This window comes from Monodelphis domestica, chromosome 5 (assembly GCF_027887165.1).
Source record: "Monodelphis domestica isolate mMonDom1 chromosome 5, mMonDom1.pri, whole genome shotgun sequence".
Taxonomy (NCBI): domain Eukaryota; kingdom Metazoa; phylum Chordata; class Mammalia; order Didelphimorphia; family Didelphidae; genus Monodelphis; species Monodelphis domestica.
In genome coordinates, this window is record NC_077231.1 from 98,508,211 (window position 1) to 98,526,310 (window position 18,100).

General features: G+C 39.2%; 1 protein-coding gene across 50 annotated transcripts in view; it reads right to left on the reverse strand.

Annotated features, from left to right (window-relative positions):
* RBFOX2 (RNA binding fox-1 homolog 2) overlaps nucleotides 1-18,100 on the reverse strand; it is a 344,250-nt gene that overhangs the window by 68,663 nt on the left and 257,487 nt on the right. For all 50 annotated transcript variants that reach the window (XR_008912146.1, XM_056798850.1, XM_056798844.1 and 47 more), the window contains one exon: nucleotides 7,689-7,913. Coding sequence is in view for 49 of the 50 variants with exons in the window: in XM_056798850.1 (XP_056654828.1) it covers nucleotides 7,689-7,913 (225 nt within the window). In the remaining variant the exon portion in view is untranslated. The remainder of the gene's footprint in view (nucleotides 1-7,688; nucleotides 7,914-18,100) is intronic.

Consider the following 18,100-nt stretch of genomic DNA (forward strand, 5'->3'; position numbering starts at 1 on the left):
TGTCAAAAAATTGGAAAATGAAGGGATGCCCTCAATTGGGAAATGGCTGAATAAATTGTGGTATATGATGGTGATGGAATACAATTGTGCTATAAGGAATGATGAAATGGTTGATTTCTATAAGAACTGGAAGGAACTACATGAACTGATGTGTAGTGAAATAAACAGAACCAGGAGAACATTATATACATTAACTAAAACATTGTGGGACAATCAAATGTAATAGACTTTGCTACTAATAGCAATACAACAATTCAGGACAATTTTGAGGGACTTATGAAAAGAGTGCTATCCACTTCTAGAGAAAGAACTGTTGGGATAGAAATGGAGAATAAAACATATGATTTATCACTTGTTTAGTTGGGTATATAATTTGATGTTTTGGTTTTAAAAGATTATTACAAAAAATGTACAATATGAAAATAGGTTTTGAATGCATGTAATACATGTAAACCCAGTGAAATTACTTGTCAACTATGGGAAAAGGGAGAGAAGAGGGGAAGGAGAGAGCATGAATCATGTAACCTTGGAAATCTAAACTGAATGTTTCTTACACAGAAAGAATGAACTAGTGAAAAGGACCGGAGATTTCAGAAATGAGGCACTTGATGGAATAGTTTTGGAGAAAGGAGAAACAAAAAGACTCAAGAATGAGTTGAAGGGAATGGTTTTTGTAAGACAATGCTATTTCCTCTTCTATAGCAGAAGAGAGAGAAATGTCTCAAGATCAATCCAAGTTTTGATGGGAGATGACAGATCTCATATCAAAGCACCATCAAGTAGGAGCCAGTATTATTTTCTTAGAACAAGAGGAGGAGAGGTGGTTAAAAGCCTTAGGAGCATAAAGGAGGTTAGAATTGTCCTATAAAATGTGCCACAGATTCCACAGCAGGGACTGCGGAGGGTCTAGGTCCATGGTGGTAAACCTATGGCATGGGAGCCAGAGAAGGCACACAGAACTCTCTCTATGGGAACACATGCTGTCACCCACCATTGGCCATCAGAGTTCATTAGTAGAAAGCCAGAAGGATGCACGGTTGAGCTGCACCCCTCTTCCACAGGAGGTCATTTTTTCATATGACCTGCCCAGCAGTATTTTGTTCCTCCCCTCTCTGGGATAAGGCTGGAGTGGGTTGGGGGTGGGGCACCACACATGGTATTCAAGTCTCTAAAAGGTTGACCATCACTGGTCTAGGGACACCTGAGGGCAGAAAACCAGAATTAACTCCAAAAGGATTTGGCTGGATCTAAGTTTAGGGAGAACTAGTATACAGATCAGGGCATAACTTTTTATGTATCCTGGGTTCCTTTGGCAACCTGGTGAATTCTGTAGGAAATCAATCATATTGACATACAAAATATTTGTTAAAAAACAGTTTATAGACTCCCAGTTCAAAAAACTTGATCTTTAGGGAATCTTTTGGAATGCCCAAAGTATAGCAGTTCCCCACACCTTAGCTAGTTTCATGCTCTATGGCTTCAGTTACCTACAGTTAACCTGGAAGCACCAGAGGTCCTATGCAGCAACCACCACCTGGTCTTTGGTTTTCCCTTTTGTTTTTTAAAGCTTTTTTTTTGGTTGGGGTAAGGGTAGGGGTAGGATGGTGGTGAGATTGAGAGGGTCAGGCATGCAGAGAGTCCACAAAGATATGAGGTCTACAGGCATTCACTTATGTCCATGGTTTCAGCCATCTGTCTAGGAAGGTATTCCCACAGATATACTGGACCTGACTGTCAGTCTTCCAAGACAATATATTTGTATCATTTCAAAGGATGCGACCTTAGGCCACTTCCATTTCAGAGAATAAATGACAATAGTTAGCATTTCTATAGCTCTTTCAGATTTACCAATGTTTTCTCACTTGAGACACATAGCAACCCTGTAAAGTATTATGTCCATTTTACAGATGAGGAAATTGAGGCTGAGGGAGGTTAAGTGAATTGCTCAGGGTCATACAGTTGGCAAGTGTCAAGTTTAGGGATCTCTCCATTTAAAGCACCTTGCTGCCTTTGGGGAGAGGGGAGTAGTCAAAAGGAGCTGGCCATACACTTGGCTAAGTATGAAGGGGCCTGTTGGGTCTTCAGGTGTAAGAAAACAAAGCACTAATAGAGTGACATAAGTCAATTCATGCACAAAGGCAGAGACAAACACCATAATTTCAGGCCACAAAGCAGAATCTCAAATCAGCCAGATTCTTCTCTTCATCTCCTAATCCCCAGCTGTTTGCTTTGGTATCTCTGTTTTTAATATTCCTTCTCCATGGGTGCCCTTACTCTCACCAGGGTGAGGGCAAAGTACTAGCTGGGGATCCAAAAGATGGGACTATGAGCACACAGGAGACAGAGCACTCTTAGAGTCCTTCTGCTTCCTGAGGTGGGTGTGGGCCCTAAGGCAGAGCAACTGGCATTGCTGACATCTCAGGATAGTCAGGCTCCATCTGAAGCATCCCCACAAAGCTCTACCAGAGATGCCTCCAGGAAGCTGGGGAGCAGTGGGGAGAACACTGGGCTTGGGGTAAGAAGACTAAGGTCTGAGTTCTACCCTGGCAGCTCCAGGCTCTAAGAACCTGGGTATGATGACACCACTATGGGAACCTCCCTTGACCTGTCTGTAACCTAGCAGGGGTTATGATATCTACAGGATTCAACTCACTGAATTATGGTTTGGATACAGAACATGACCTGCTTTGTAAACTCTAAAGTGGTGTACCAATGGCAGACAGCTGCCAGGTGGCCACACTTCTTTGCTTCTTAAAAAGAGAGAAGGTCCTAAAGAAGCCTTGCCCCCAGAGGATGGGACTTCACTGCTTGGGGATTGAGCACTGCAGGATCCCTTTCCTCTCTGTGGGTTAGCTCAGAGATGTGCAGGGCCATCACTGAGTCCAGGAACCAGCTGGGCAGGAAGGGAAACCTCTCAAGCAAGGTCTGATCTGAAGGGCAGGAAGAGCTTCCTTCTTGGGTGCACAAATAAACTTTTATTTCATTTCATGGAAAGCAATTCAATAGCCAGAATCTCATGTCTGTATGAAGGGGCCTGTTCTCAAGCAGATGTGGGAGAAAATAACGACCAAGTCCTATGCAGGGGTTTTCAATGAGAACACAGTTATGGCTTAGCTGGGTTGGGAGGGACTTGACTGACCACAAATAATGCATTTTCAGAGCTCCTTGGATTCCCTGAAGCATCTTGACTTAGATGGTCTTAGTTATCCTCCTCCCAACTGCCCAGGGAGATGGACTGCCCAATTTGGTGAGAGAAAGAACACAGAGGGAAGTAAAGACAACCGCTGAAAAGGATGTCATGGAATGGATTGGCAGAATCTGGCAACAAAGGAGCACAGAAGCTAGTTTTGAGCAAGCCTGTATAAGGGCCACAAAATAGCATGTCTGACTCACAGGAATGAGAATTACTTCAACAGGCCATCTGTATGATACTTCATATATGTCTGGGCAAAATCATCCTATGCTGGAATAGAGGACACACACTCCAGTGCCTTTTAAAGCATTTTGCACCCTTACATGGCCCCAAGAGATCCCCCAAACTACCCTCTAAACCACAATAGTCTTCTCAGTACATTACGGACAAGGAGAAACACCATCTTCTTCTATTTTGTAGGGCTGAGCTATTTTTAACTGCCTTAAAGCCTTACGGTTCTTTCAAGGGGAGGGTTTTCACAGCTGAGCTGGCCTAGAGCAACCTGGCAGCACTTTGGACTGCCTAGGCCAGGATGGAATGCACCCTATCCCCTGCAACTCTCCCAAATAGGAAAGGACTGCCCAAAGTGGAATAAAAAGCCACCTTCCAATCAGTGAGTCACTGTGTGTTTCCATCAATGTTAACTACTTCAAATTCAGTTAGCATTTATCATTCTCTACCTGGGAATGACTTATTAGAATACACGAGCATTTTAGATATTCCTTTTAAGAAATGACATAAAGTTAGTCATTCCCATGGAAGATGACCCTGCTCATTGTTATCTCTTGAAATCTTTATCATCTTGTTGTAAAATATTCACTGATGTCCTCAGTGCTTGATGATCTCTACCTCCCCAAATTTCCTACTTATTCCTTGTTGCACATACTCTCCCTCCTAACAAATGTAAGTTTCCTAAACATAAGGCCTGCTTGTTTTTGTCTCCAATATGAGCAAAGCACACATCTCACAGCAGGTATTTAAAATATCACTGAACTGCATTGAATTATTAAGCACCTACTATATACAAAGTGTTGGAAAAACAATCATCACAAACAGCTCTGGCCCTGTCCTCAAGGAGCCAACATTCTGCCAGAACGACAAAAAACATGGGTTGAAACCATCAAAAGTGCTTTTCATATCCTAAGCAGATGCCACAAAATTAGTATAATCCTTCCAGATTTCACAATATAGACTAAAGTTATCATTAGGAGTCAACAGAGATGGTTTCTTGGGAATTCTTTTTGAAGCACTGATTGTCAGCTATCTTTTTATAGCATTGGCTAACAAAGTGCAAACTGTTTCCATAAAATATAAAAAATATTTTGTATTTACCAAACAATATTTGTCTAAGGAGAAAGGACAGACTCTGTTCTGCCCTTTTGTGTGGAGTGGGGAAGAGGAGAAGAAAGAGATAAGATATTGAAATCTTAACTGATTTATTCAAAGCAGTAATCTGATCAATAATAAATCATAGATCTCCTAACCCAACTTAAGTCCCAGGCTGACAGCATTGCTGATAGGGAATGTAATAATAATATCATCATCATCATCATTATCAAGCTAACATCTAGAAGTACTTACAAGTTCTTAAATGCCCTTTATGTACATGACCTTATTTGATCCTCACAATAACCTTCTAAGCAAGGTATGTGTTGGAATATTAGCTTCATCCTTATTTTACAGATAAAGAAACAGAAAATAGTCATGGTTAAGAGACTTGTGTGAGATCCAAAAGCGGAGTGGTATCAGAGGTGGGCTCTGTTTTTTTGATTCCAAGTCTAAGTCTAATAAATAAAAGACAGTCCTCCTCTCCAGTGTCTCAGTGATTCTCTCTTCCAGTTCCTGTGGTTTCTCAATAATACCAATCTTTCCAATTGGGCAGCTTCACTACCTTTTCTTCCTGGGCTTGTCACATGGCTCCCTATTTTCCTTTAAGCGATTCCTATCACTATCCAAACCCCTGTGTCCATGCACATAGATTCCTATTCCTATTTAATTGGCTTCTTGTAAGACTTGCAATTGGCTGACACAATATAGGGCTCCTTGACATAGCTCAAGGAGACATCTCCTAATTTGGAAGATGAGCAGAAGGTTTGGCAGAGGTTTCTGTCAAGGGTCGGGGTTTACATTATTCACTGCTATAAGAAACACATATACATGAGTTTGTGTCTTAGCCTCAATGTGTAATGATAGGAATAAGAAAAGCAGAGGAAAGAATGGTAGAATGAAGGTGGTAGGTGGGACAGAGAGGGCTGGGGGGCAAAGGAGCAAACAATCCCTTCTAAGATTATGTAGGAGCCTTGGAATTTATTTAGATACTAATCTTTTACTGTATAAATAGAAACAAAGATTGGCTTGTGGTTAATGACCACTCAAAAAAGTTATTTGGAAATACAGCAACAATGGCACCTTATATTCAGAACTCTAAAAATGAAATAAGTCATGCATGCTTACCTAAATTTATTCAAACCACCAACTCAATTGCCTCAAAATCTACTATCTTCAAATGAGCTTCTAATGACCTCCAGTCAACAAATTCTTATCAATTATCAAGACACAAATATGAAAAATAACTTAATTCCTGCCCTCAAGAAGCTTTCAGTCAAAAAGGAGGGTAACAACTAATTACACACAAATAAATATGATACAAGGTAGACTTTGAAGAAAGTATAAAAGAAATTCAGACAAAGTGCTATAGGAAAATTTAGAGTCAGAGATCTCTTTTAGCTGAGGCTAGCTAAGTCAAAAGGCTTTCATGCAGATATGACATCTAAGATTGACTTTGAAGGAAAAGAAGGATTTTAAAAGTTGGAGATGAAGACTGTTCTAGGTGGGGGGGTAAGAGATGGTAAGCCCATATAAATGTACAGAGGAGAGTAATTACAAGAACAACTAAGCAAGTTAAAAGTTCAGTTTGAATTAAACTCATGAATATGTGAAAAAGAAGATTAGGAAATAAAACTGGGAAGCTGGTTAGACCCCATGTTATCATACTATTATCATATTATTTGGGAAGCTATATTACTTGTTTAGAAGAACCAGAAATTTCCATCATGCTGGATGATTTTGTAGTTAAACTTCTAGAGACATTCTAAAAGTTTAACAACAGATTTGGGCTCTTAATAAAAAGATGTGACACAAAGATTTTCATTTAGCATTAAGAATTTCCAACCTTCTAGGCCATTAGAATGTCTTTAAGGATAGAATCTGATTTATTTTGTTGTGGTGGTAGTTATTTAGGGGTGGAGGTAGCTCTATGTACCTAACAGTGCCTAGCAGACACTTAATAAATCAATTTTCTCTGAAAGATGTAAGGAAAACAAAGGATGAGAAGGTCTGGAGTGAGGGCATTAAATGATTATTATTAAATGATGAGGTCATGGATTCACTGAAGAATTATTGGAGAAGTACAAGAAAAGATCATTCCTTTTGTGAGCTGAAATATTACTGACCAAAGGAGAAGGGCACAATATTAAGCATTTTGATGTAAAAAAAAAATTCCTATTATGTCTAGCAACCAGTAAAAAGAAAACTGAAAGCATTAGCAGATTAAATTCATCCCCATGAAACAGAAGCTTCGGCCCTAGGCTCTTTATTAGGAATCTAAATCTTAACAAGTGGCTTAGGAGCTAGATAAAAGCTCTTTGGGATAATCTGTTAGCCGGCAATCCATGCTATGAAGAAGGCAATAATTTTTTTTTAAATTAGAATTGAGAATATGGCAGCTACTTAATGGTTAAAGATGGGTTTATCTCTAAAATTATATTACAGAAGAATAAATTTTTACCTACTTTAAAATATAATGATATATAACTTGTTGCTATTAATGTTACTTGAGTCAATCAACATTCAGAAATGCTATGTTATTTCCAGTCCACCCAGGGCTCTGATTACTTTTATTTTCTTTTTAAAGTTACTGATGTAGAAAATGTTAAAAAAAAAAGAAAATGTCAATTATTTCCATTAAAAAAAAGGTAATGGGGGCCCCCAAACTGGACTCCCATGTCTCTAAGCTCTGCTTCTTTCTAAGACTCCTGGCTATGGGAGGATAGGCATGGATTCACATTCCAGTTCTAATATGTACCAATCATTTGACTCAGATCACTTAAGTTTCTCTGTGTATTAGTTTCTTCATCTGTACTTGACACAGAAATAGTTTTGAGAAAAGCATTTTGTAAAACTCAAAACGTTACAGAAATGCAAGCTGTTGACCATTTCTACAGTCATACTCAATGGCATCCTTTTTTGTCTAGTGGTCTATGAAGAAATGGTTACATTTGGTATTTTTCGGGAAAATTGGCTATAATAGACATAGTAAAAAAACAAATGACCAAGGCTGCTTTGTTCTATTTGTTCTATCTGTCAGCACTCTCTGTGCAGACAACCTGAAGGAGAACTGTGTAAGAAATATAGGGTGACATATGATAGTAATAAAGTGAAGTGTTTCCACATTATAACTGGCCCCATACCATCCTCTGCGTTCTAGTTCACATACCGTCAGAGCTCCATTCTGTGTGCTGGCTGTGTTAGTACTCTGTTCTCCATGCGTCTGTGTACCTCCGTAAAGTGTCAGGTTATGCTCACTGGTCTGGCCTGCGTAGTCCTGAGTGTGTGGCACCCCATACTCTGTGGGAATTCCATTCTGTGGAGGTGGTGGAAATGGGATGGTGGTAAATGGCTGAACCATGGCATCAGGAGTGGCTGTTGGCTCCTGGTTACCCTAGAAGAGAGTTTTAGAGAGAAAGGAAAAGAAAAAGAAAGGGAAAGGTAATATTAAATGGTATAAAAGACCAGAGCTCCTATTTTAAAAGTTCTTGAGTGAGCCCCAAAGCCCTTGATCATTCTCTGACAATTTAGACCAATGATGGCAAACCTATGCATGGGTGCCAAAGACAGCATGCAGAGTGCTGTCTGTGGGTACTTGGCCACCCTCTCTCTCCATCCTCCCACCCTCAGATTTTGTTACTAGAGAGGCAGAGGGACTCCGGATGGAGCTACTCCCCTCCCTCTCTCCACCATGCTTGACAACATTTTTTCACATTCTTGCCTCTCTGCAGCACACAGGTGGGGAAGGTGGGTGGCTCACAGACAACAGAGCTGGAGAAAAGCAGAGTGCTCTGGCCACTCCCCTCCCCCTCTCTACACTCACTGAGGACATTCCTCACTTAACCCGTCCTTCCACCCAGCAGTCCAATGGGAGTGCTTCTTCCTTTCCCTGTGTGGGGTGGTAGGCACATACCCAGCATGTGGGAAGGGAAGAGCACAGTATGCAGTCTCGGGATGGGGGCAGGACCTGGCACTCTGTCTCTAAAAGGTTTGCCATCACTGAATTAGACCAATCAAAATACTTAATTCTATTGCCCTGAGCTGATAGAATAAAACATGTCTAAGTTTCACATGTTTTTTGCCAATTTGTTAATGGACAGACTTGGAACCAGGTCAAAATTAATAAATATCTGAAGGCCAAATGCTTATAACGTCTAAAGAAACCCCTCCCTACCCAATATATCCCAATAACTTCACTAAAGGCAAGCTAGAGAACCATAGCAAAATTGAAATCAGAGTGGGATAGCAATCCTCTATTTTTCTCCCCTGGATACAACTCACACTTCTGACCTTTTTTAAAGGAAGCCAAAAGAACATTCATTTCAGCCAATAGTCTATCAATAAATATCTATTATATGCCAGAAACTGTACTAATCACAGATGATACAAGGGCGGGGGGGGGGGGGGGGGGGGAGGAATCACACAAAACCAGTCCCTGTCCCCAGGAGGCTTACAGTCTAACAGGGGGAAGATAAGCAGGAAAGTAGCATGCCAGAGAGATCCCACAGCACAGTGATTCAGCCAAGAGATGAGGCTCTGAGCTATTCTGAGCTGGTCTCCACCCTCCAATCACAGGGACAGAGAGAGGTAGGAGTCACTTTCACTTCTTAGTTACATCAGCGTTTTTGTCTTCTCATTTCACAAATATTAAATGGGGAAAGCTCTTAACTTCTATCGGGTTCATTCTATATTTCTCTCAGTGGATGCTAGAACAAGCCAGGTTGTCTGGGCATTAATTTTGTCCTGAATGTCCCCAAAAGGAAGAATTCCCATGAAGAGACAGTACAGAAGAGAAGGCATGAGGCAGGCTTCCTTGCCATAAAATACAACTTCAGACTCTTTGAGGTTGTTGAGTCTGCCTCATTCATTTTACAGATGAGAAAATCAAGGCCCAAGGAGCTTAAGTGACTTAACCAAGCAAGGTACTTGAGTAGTAGTAGTAGTGCTGAGATAGGAACCTAAATTTATTAGATCCTAATTCAAATCTAGTATTCAAGTACTATGAAATAAATATAAGAATTTGGAGGCAAAGAGGGAAAATAAAATTCTCAACAAAAAATTGTCAAAGAGGACTCCATGACTTTTAGGAACAAGGTTCAAGGAAGAGGGAAAAATATAATTAAAAAAATTTCAAAATGGGGACTTACTTCAGTTTTGCATATTAATGCTAATTATATAGAAAATTAGAATCCTTCCTCTAAGTTTTATTGGTAGGTCAGGAAGGTTGAAAGTAAATTTCCTTGATAGGAGCACTTAAGAATCTTGTTACAATCTTCCAATATCCTAAAGCAGGCGAAACCCATCACCAGCTGGTTCAGTGCCCTGCACAGGTCACTTGTTGGGCCTCAGTCTCTAATTATAAAAACAAAGAGGCAGTGCTTGGTGACCTCTAAAGCCCCTTCTAGTTCTAGACTTCTAAAATCCCCAGAATCAAGGCAAAGCTCTACGTAGCTCATTGTTCAATGTACCTGACCTTATGGAAACAAGTTCTAAACGCTTCCTTGTGGTGAACATATAATGGCTAGAGCTTCCTCTATCTATATTGAGGAAGAATTGTGCAATGCTTTTCCTCACACCATCACCATTATGCTCAGCTTTTGAGTCTTAGTTTTTGAGAACTTACCCAAACTCCCTTTTCCATTAGCTGCGCTTCTCCTCATCAAACTATTCCTATTTCATTCCAAAAAAGGCAAAGCTCTGTTTTGGCCACGGCTCAAATTTTGTTACCCCTGCATAGTTTTAGGACATTTTCTTTCTCTTATGTGGCAGAGAAGGTCAAAGACTTTTAAAATGTCTTATAACCCCATTTCTAAATTAAAGCATTAAGGAAAGTATGGACCAAGACCTTGGGTATCTATATCTATATCTATATCTATATCTATATCTATATCTATCACTTTGTTTCCTCCCAATCATGAGCATCATTTCTTTCAGACAAGACATTAATTATCCTCTGCTCTCTCAGCTCTAATTATCCTTCTCTCTCAACCCATGGCATCCCACAGAGAGCACCAGGACAATAGACTGGGAGCAGGACTCTCCAAACAGCATCACTGGCTTTCAACAGGAACTTGATGCTCATTAAACTGATATTCCCCCAAACAAAAGGCTCCCAAGAAGGGTCAAAATGAGCTCACTCAGTTTAAAATAGGCTTCTTCTATCCGAATTGTTATTACAGCCACTCTCTGCATACATATCTTGCTCCTCAGAAAAAAATCACTGGAAATTTCTCATAAAGATGCCAAAATAAACTGTACCTATATACTAGTGCTGGCTTTTATCCTGTTTCTTCTTCCCATGCCACTACAGCAATAAAGCAGAGGTATAAGTAGAGGTAATTCTGAGAGAATAAAAAACAAGACTTTTAATGATCTACAGTTCCTCCACCACAATCTTTGGGTCTCCCTTACAAACTCATAATTTGCAATGGCTAACAACATATTATATAGTGACTTTAATCTTCAAAGTATTTTACAAGCAAATTAATTCTCATCACACCTTGGGAGAGAGATAAATATTGTCTTCTTTTTATGGAAGGATAAAGTTTGGAGAGAGATCAACAGTGACTATACGTGGTTCCCAGCAAATCTGTGCTATCATTTGAGTTTCTCTGCCTTTTAAGTCCTGCGTGTACACAAATCCTATCACATCCTTATTTTCCCATAAATTTTAAATAGATTCCAAAGCTTTGTTCATTTGGGATTTACCACAGGCTAACTCTGGGGCATAACTATGATGGTTAAAACCACAGGGAGCTCTGAGGAAAAGACTGAAACTTTCCCTTTTTTTAATCATGGCCCCTATAGCCCCTGCTTATATAACAGAGATGCTGAAAGACCAGCTGGCCCCAGGTGATGGTGACACTAGAAGAGAAATACATCCTAGCTTTGAATTTCAGCTCTGCCACTTACTATTTGTGGGGCCTTTGGGGAAGTAATTTAACTTCTAGGCCTGAGTTTTCTCATCTACAAAATGAAGGTCTAGATGACCTTAGTGATCTCTTCTAGTTCTAAATTTGTGATCTCATAAGTACGAAACTATATGACTTGTGTAAATTAAAAGGGCTAAACTGGAAGGGCTGTACTAGCATGGAGGGATGTATATAGCAAGAGATCTCAGGGTACTTTAGCAGAGATGATCTGCTTCACTTGAATGTATTGATACTGCATTGTCACTGGAGATTGAGAAACTTTACTGACAACATTAAATAAAGGGCATGTACAGTATTCTTTCCCTCCCCTAATTCCTGGTGATACTGAATTTCTGCCATGCCTTTGTAAAATTGAGATTTGAACTCTGGACTCCATTCCCCAGGAGTCCTTGCTAGCTCTAATGCCCTCTAATCTCACTGAATTCTCACTTGGGATGAAAACAAAATTTTATTTAAAGGGTCTTCCCTGTACGCGGGGTCTCTCTTTTGGACTTCCGTTTTGAAGCAGAGGCGTCTCTTCCATGATGTGAGGTTATTTTGTCTAGGCCTCTGGCCTAGGCACATAAACATGTGTTTGTATATTGTATATTACTTGTATATTCTTTAATCCTTAATCCTTAATAAACCTCTAAAAAATATAATACTCCTTGCAGAGAGAACCTAATTTCTACCTGCCTCAGTTTCCCCATATTCCTAAATTTTAACTGTTACACTTTAAGCACTGGGCTGGGAGTCACTCTGACTTATGACCTGGGATACCTTGGGCAAGGCACTTCCCCTTTGTAGAATGTGGGCAGTTCTTCTGATTGATCTACAAGGTCCCCGCTAGTTGTGGCTCCCCAGGTACTACAATTTATCTGTATCTGGAAGTAACTTCCTATGTTCACTCATCCTTCAGTTAACTAAGTGGTCACAATCTCTAAAGGATCTAAGAAGCTGGTTTTTCATGTATGCTCAAACACTGCAGGCCTTTATTGGGTTACCCTGCTTCATAGTATCTTTATTTTTGCTGAAAAACTTTGTAACAAGAGCAAAAACTGGTCATCAAGCTACACAGTACATAGGAAAGGTAACTATTGGAATTGTTTTTTATGAACAAGAAATTTATTTTAAGGTTATAAAATACATTTTTTATTAAAATAAATGAAAAGTCAGATATCAAACAGAAGCAACAAACAGAAAATCCAGAGTTAATTACCAAATCTAGCTTTAAACTAACCCTTATGTATAATCTAAAAACAAAAGTCCTCTAACAAGTTGGACTTTCTTCAACTGTACTCTTGATATTATAGTATTCATTTTTCAAAAAACATTTAAATTTAAACTCAATCTTATTCTCAAAGGTGCCCAAAGACAAAGGAGGACCACAAATAACCTCATGATGTTTTCTTGTTAAGAGGCTTGAAAACATTTAGCTAAATGATAATTAGCAAAAACAATTCTATTGAGCTTCTAGAAGGCAACATGATGGCATTCTGCCCCCCCTCCTCTCAGTCCCATTTACTACTTGCTCTCTGTCAGCCTCAGGGTTTCATCTAAACTGAAGAAAACATTTATCACTTCTGAACATACAATTTTACTGAGAGGAAATATGAATACCTCCTCCCCTCCTTCACACCCCCCCCCCCCCAGCCCACAATCTTTTTTCAGATACTCCCTTCTAATAACAATATATTTTGCTGTTGGCCTAGAAGAGAGTTACTTCAGATTCCTTTCTCAGGTCTTACTTAAACAAGCCTATGGAGGAAAAACAATTAATGCATTTGCACTGTAGTTGTTGTGTTGCAAACAATGTTTCTGTTGAGATAACTCTTTTTCAGTAAAACATTTTTTCCTTACTCCTTTACAATCAAGGCCAACCTTATAAAAATAATTCTATTTTACAACCAAAGCATGCCAGGGTCTATCACATATTTATACATGTATGTCTGACATAGTCTGTTTGTACTAGATACAAGCCACAATTCTATACCATTTTTTGGTTTATTAGAAGCATCCTTCTCCACAAGCTCCTCAGAGCTGAAAGTGAAATTATAACCTAAGCTCCTAAAATCAACTTTGCAGGTGATTAGGTCACTAATACCCTAGTAAAATCCTTTCTCAGGCTGCCCAGGAATAACTTCCTTGGATAAAAAAAGTGCATGTTTAGTGGAATAATACAATTAAATATAGTCAAATTATAGGAACTTTTCAGGAGATTTGGTAATAAAGTTTTGAACTAAAAAAAGGAAACTTATAGAAGTATAGCCTTTTAAAAGTACAAATTTATATATTTATAATATAGGAACATAAAACTAATTATATACAATTTATTGTATAATGTTCATTTTGTCTATTAAACTTAAAAGGAGTTTTTACAAAGTACATTTAATAAATGGTTTTATTTTAAAACATTTTCAGTTCTTGTTGCAAATTAAGTTAGAAGTGGGTAAATTTTAATGTTTTCAATTTATGAAAAAGTAAGGCAAAAACAAGGAGAAAAATTATCAACATTACTAAAAGTTTTTTTAAAAAGGAAGAATTTACATTTTTTTGGTGAATTCCCATAGTACTAGAGATACAGAAAGCATTCATTTTTAAAAAGGAGGGTGAGAAAATCCCCAAATCTCTCTCTATTACTTTTGCTACATCTAGCTCTGTATAGCTAGCAAACTGGTATGAAGCTTCTTGGTGTTTGGTCTCTATAAGTTTGAAGACAATCTAATTTGGTAACCAGTTACTTTATATACCTGTGATGGTGAACCTTTGGCATGTATGCCAAAGATGGCATGTTGAGACCCCTGGCTTGGCCAGCTAGGAGCCTGCCCCCACCCCCAAACAGAGGGTAGGGCATTCTAGCCTATCTTTACCATCCCAGGGTCCCAGGGGCTGAGTGCAGCCCCGCCCCCCAAATGCAAGGAAGGAGAGAGTATGGGGCACTGAAGCTTCATGGAGGAACTCAGACCTGCCCCTGAACAGAAGGGTGGGTGGGGCACTGCCCTCAGTCATGGAGTGAGGTATACAGTCTGTGGGGTGGGTGGGAATGGCACAGAGGCCCTAAAAAATTCCAAAAGGTTCACCATTACTGTTATATACCAATCACTTTTCAACCTTTGTGGTCAAGTCAGGAGAGAAGGAAAATATCTTCGAAGCTCTAAATTAAAAGTCAGCAGAAATTCACAAGGAGAGAAGGCAGTGAAACCTCCTTTCTCAGGTGAAGATGGCAATTACTACTAGAGGCTGAAAAAAAAGTTATTTAGTATAGTTCTGCTTCTCCTTGGTGTCTAGAAATTAAATGGAAATGATCCCACTAATTATTTTGCATTTAAAAATCTTTCTTTTACATACTTAAAAAACTAATTTTGGAAGAGACTGAAAGAAAGAGGAGAGGTCAGCTGATGACAAATAAACACCTTAAGTACAAATCTTTCCAATTTTCAGGGTAAAAAAAGTAGGTTTTTTTAAAAACTCCCACCCCCCAACCTGGGTAAAATTTCCCCCCTCCTATCTATTTAGAACTTTTAATTGCTTGGGGGTGGGGGTTGGGGGGATAAGGGATAGGGAGGGATCTATAGTCTAACCTTTTCCTTTAGCTCAGTTCAGTGCAAAACTTGGGATTTGTTGGTTTCAAGATATGGGGGGAAAGAGGAAGGAACGTCCAACCCCAGCTGAAGGCTTCAGTATCAGTAGCATCCTTAGCTCTAGAAGTACATAATGTTTACTCAGAAGTTAAAATGAGAGATTGTTAAATAATGAAGAAGGGCAAAAGACACTGCCAGCCATCCTCCAGTTAGGATTAAAATGTGTACAGGGTTTTTCCTACTATAACTCAGCCTCTCAGAGGCTCATCTCTTTCATCAAGGTCTCAGTTCTCTGCCTCAGACCTTCTGGGAATGGCACTGTCCCCCTCACATACATAATATTCACTCTCCCACAGGGGAAGTCTTGACAGAGCTTGCTCACTGAATTGAACAAACACCTCAATTAGCAAAGGGAGCTGGGGGAAGGGTGGTAAAGACAGATCACACCATCTCCTGGTTTTCTGTGTTCTGTAGGAATGGAAAATGGGCAGACACTTGACTATTTGCTTTAAAGAAAGAAAATAAAAATGTTCTTCAACACCTTCTAGGGGGTCAACAAGAACACGGGAGCTGGTAAGAGAAATGCTTCAGATTTTTCTTCATAAGAAAACTACTATGATAGATTGCATCTTAATAGGCCATAAAATGTCCATATTAGGTCAGCTCTGTGACATGTACCTACGAGTAGGGGCAGGGATTGGAAATGATATTCCCCTGGCATAGGGAACTTTCAGAGAAGGAAATTCCTTCCAGCAGTGCAGACTGGCAGTTTTGCTTTACCACATAATCTTAAGAGTTGCCTGAAGTCTGGAGAGGTGAAATGTCTTGACTAATTAGGGTCATAGAGCCAAAATCTACTAAGAGGTAGACCTTGAACCCAGATCTTCCTGGTGCCAAAACCACCTCTACACACTCACCAGCCAACCCTGATGTTCTCCCTGGAATGTATATGATTGATTATATTACCACAGATCATAACAGTTAGAAAGAATCACCTATCACCAGTGAATTCTATCAAACATTCAAAGAACAGCTAACTCCAATACTATACAAACTATTTGACATAATAAGCAAAGAGGGAGTTCTACCAAACTCCTTTTATGACACAAACATGGTACTGATTCCAAAACCAGGCAGGTCAAAAACAGAGAAAGAAAACTATAGACCAATCTCCCTAATGAATATAGATGCAAAAATCTTAAATAGGATACTAGCAAAAAGACTCCAGCAAGTGATCAGAAGGGTCATCCACCATGATCAAGTAGGATTTATACCAGGGATGCAGGGCTGGTTCAATATTAGGAAAACCATCCACATAATTGACCACATCAACAAGCAAACCAACAAGAACCACATGATTATCTCAATAGACGCAGAAAAAGCCTTTGACAAAATACAACACCCATTCTCATTAAAAACACTAGAAAGCATAGGAATAGAAGGGTGGTTCCTAAAAATAATAAACAGTATATATCTAAAACCATCAGCTAATATCATCTGCAATGGGGATAAACTAGATGCATTCCCAATAAGATCAGGAGTGAAACAAGGATGCCCATTATCACCTCTACTATTTGACATTGTACTAGAAACACTAGCAGTAGCAATTAGAGAAGAAAAAGAAATTGAAGGCATCAAAATAGGCAAGGAGGAGACCAAGTTATCGCTCTTTGCAGATGACATGATGGTCTACTTAAAGAATCCTAGAGATTCAACCAAAAAGCTAATTGAAATAATCAACAACTTTAGCAAAGTTGCAGGATACAAAATAAACCCACATAAGTCATCAGCTTTTCTATATATCTCCAACACAGCTCAGCAGCAAGAACTAGAAAGAGAAATCCCATTCAAAATTACCTTAGACAAAATAAAATACCTAGGAATCTACCTCCCGAGACAAACACAGGAACTATATGAACACAACTACAAAACACTCGCCACACAACTAACACTAGACTTGAGCAATTGGAAAAACATTAACTGCTCATGAATAGGACGAGCCAATATAATAAAAATGACCATCCTACCCAAACTTATTTATCTATTTAGTGCCATACCCATGGAACTCCCAAAAAATTTCTTTACTGATTTAGAAAAAACCATAACAAAGTTCATTTGGAATAACAAAAGATCAAGGATATCCAGGGAAATAATGAAAAAAAAACACAAATGAGGGGGGCCTTGCAGTCCCAGACCTCAAACTATATTACAAAGCAGCAGTCATCAAAACAATTTGGTACTGGCTAAGAGACAGAAAGGAAGATCAGTGGAATAGACTGGGGGCAAGCGACCTCAGCAAGACAGTATACGATAAACCCAAAAATCCCAGGTTTGGGGACAAAAATCCACTATTCGATAAAAACTGCTGGGAAAATTGGAAGGCAGTGTGGGAGAGACTAGGAATTGATCAACACCTCACACTCTACACCAAGATAAATTCAAAATGGGTGAAAGACTTAAACATAAAGAAGGAAACCATAAGTAAATTGGGTAAACACAGAATAGTATACATGTCAGACCTTTGGGAGGGGAAAGACTTTAAAACCAAGCAAGACATAGAAAGAATCACAAAATGTAAAATAAATAATTTCGACTACATCAAATTAAAAAGCTTTTGTACAAACAAAACCAATGTAACTAAAATCAGAAGGGAAACAACAAATTGGGAAAAAATCTTCATAAAAACCTCTGACAAAGGTTTAATTACTCAAATTTATAAAGAGCTAAATCAATTCTACAAAAAATCAAGCCATTCCCCAATTGATAAATGGGCAAGGGACATGAACAGGCAGTTCTCAGATAAAGAAATCAAAACTATTAATAAGCACATGAAGAAGTGTTCTAAATCTCTTGTAATCAGAGAGATGCAAATCAAAACAACTCTGAGGTATCACCTCACACCTAGCAGATTGGCTAACATGACAGCAAAGGAAAGTAATGAATGCTGGAGGGGATGTGGCAAAGTCGGGACATTAATGCATTGCTGGTGGAGTTGTGAACTGATCCAACCATTCTGGAGGGCAATTTGGAACTATGCCCAAAGGGCGACAAAAGAATGTCTACCCTTTGATCCAGCCATAGCATTGCTG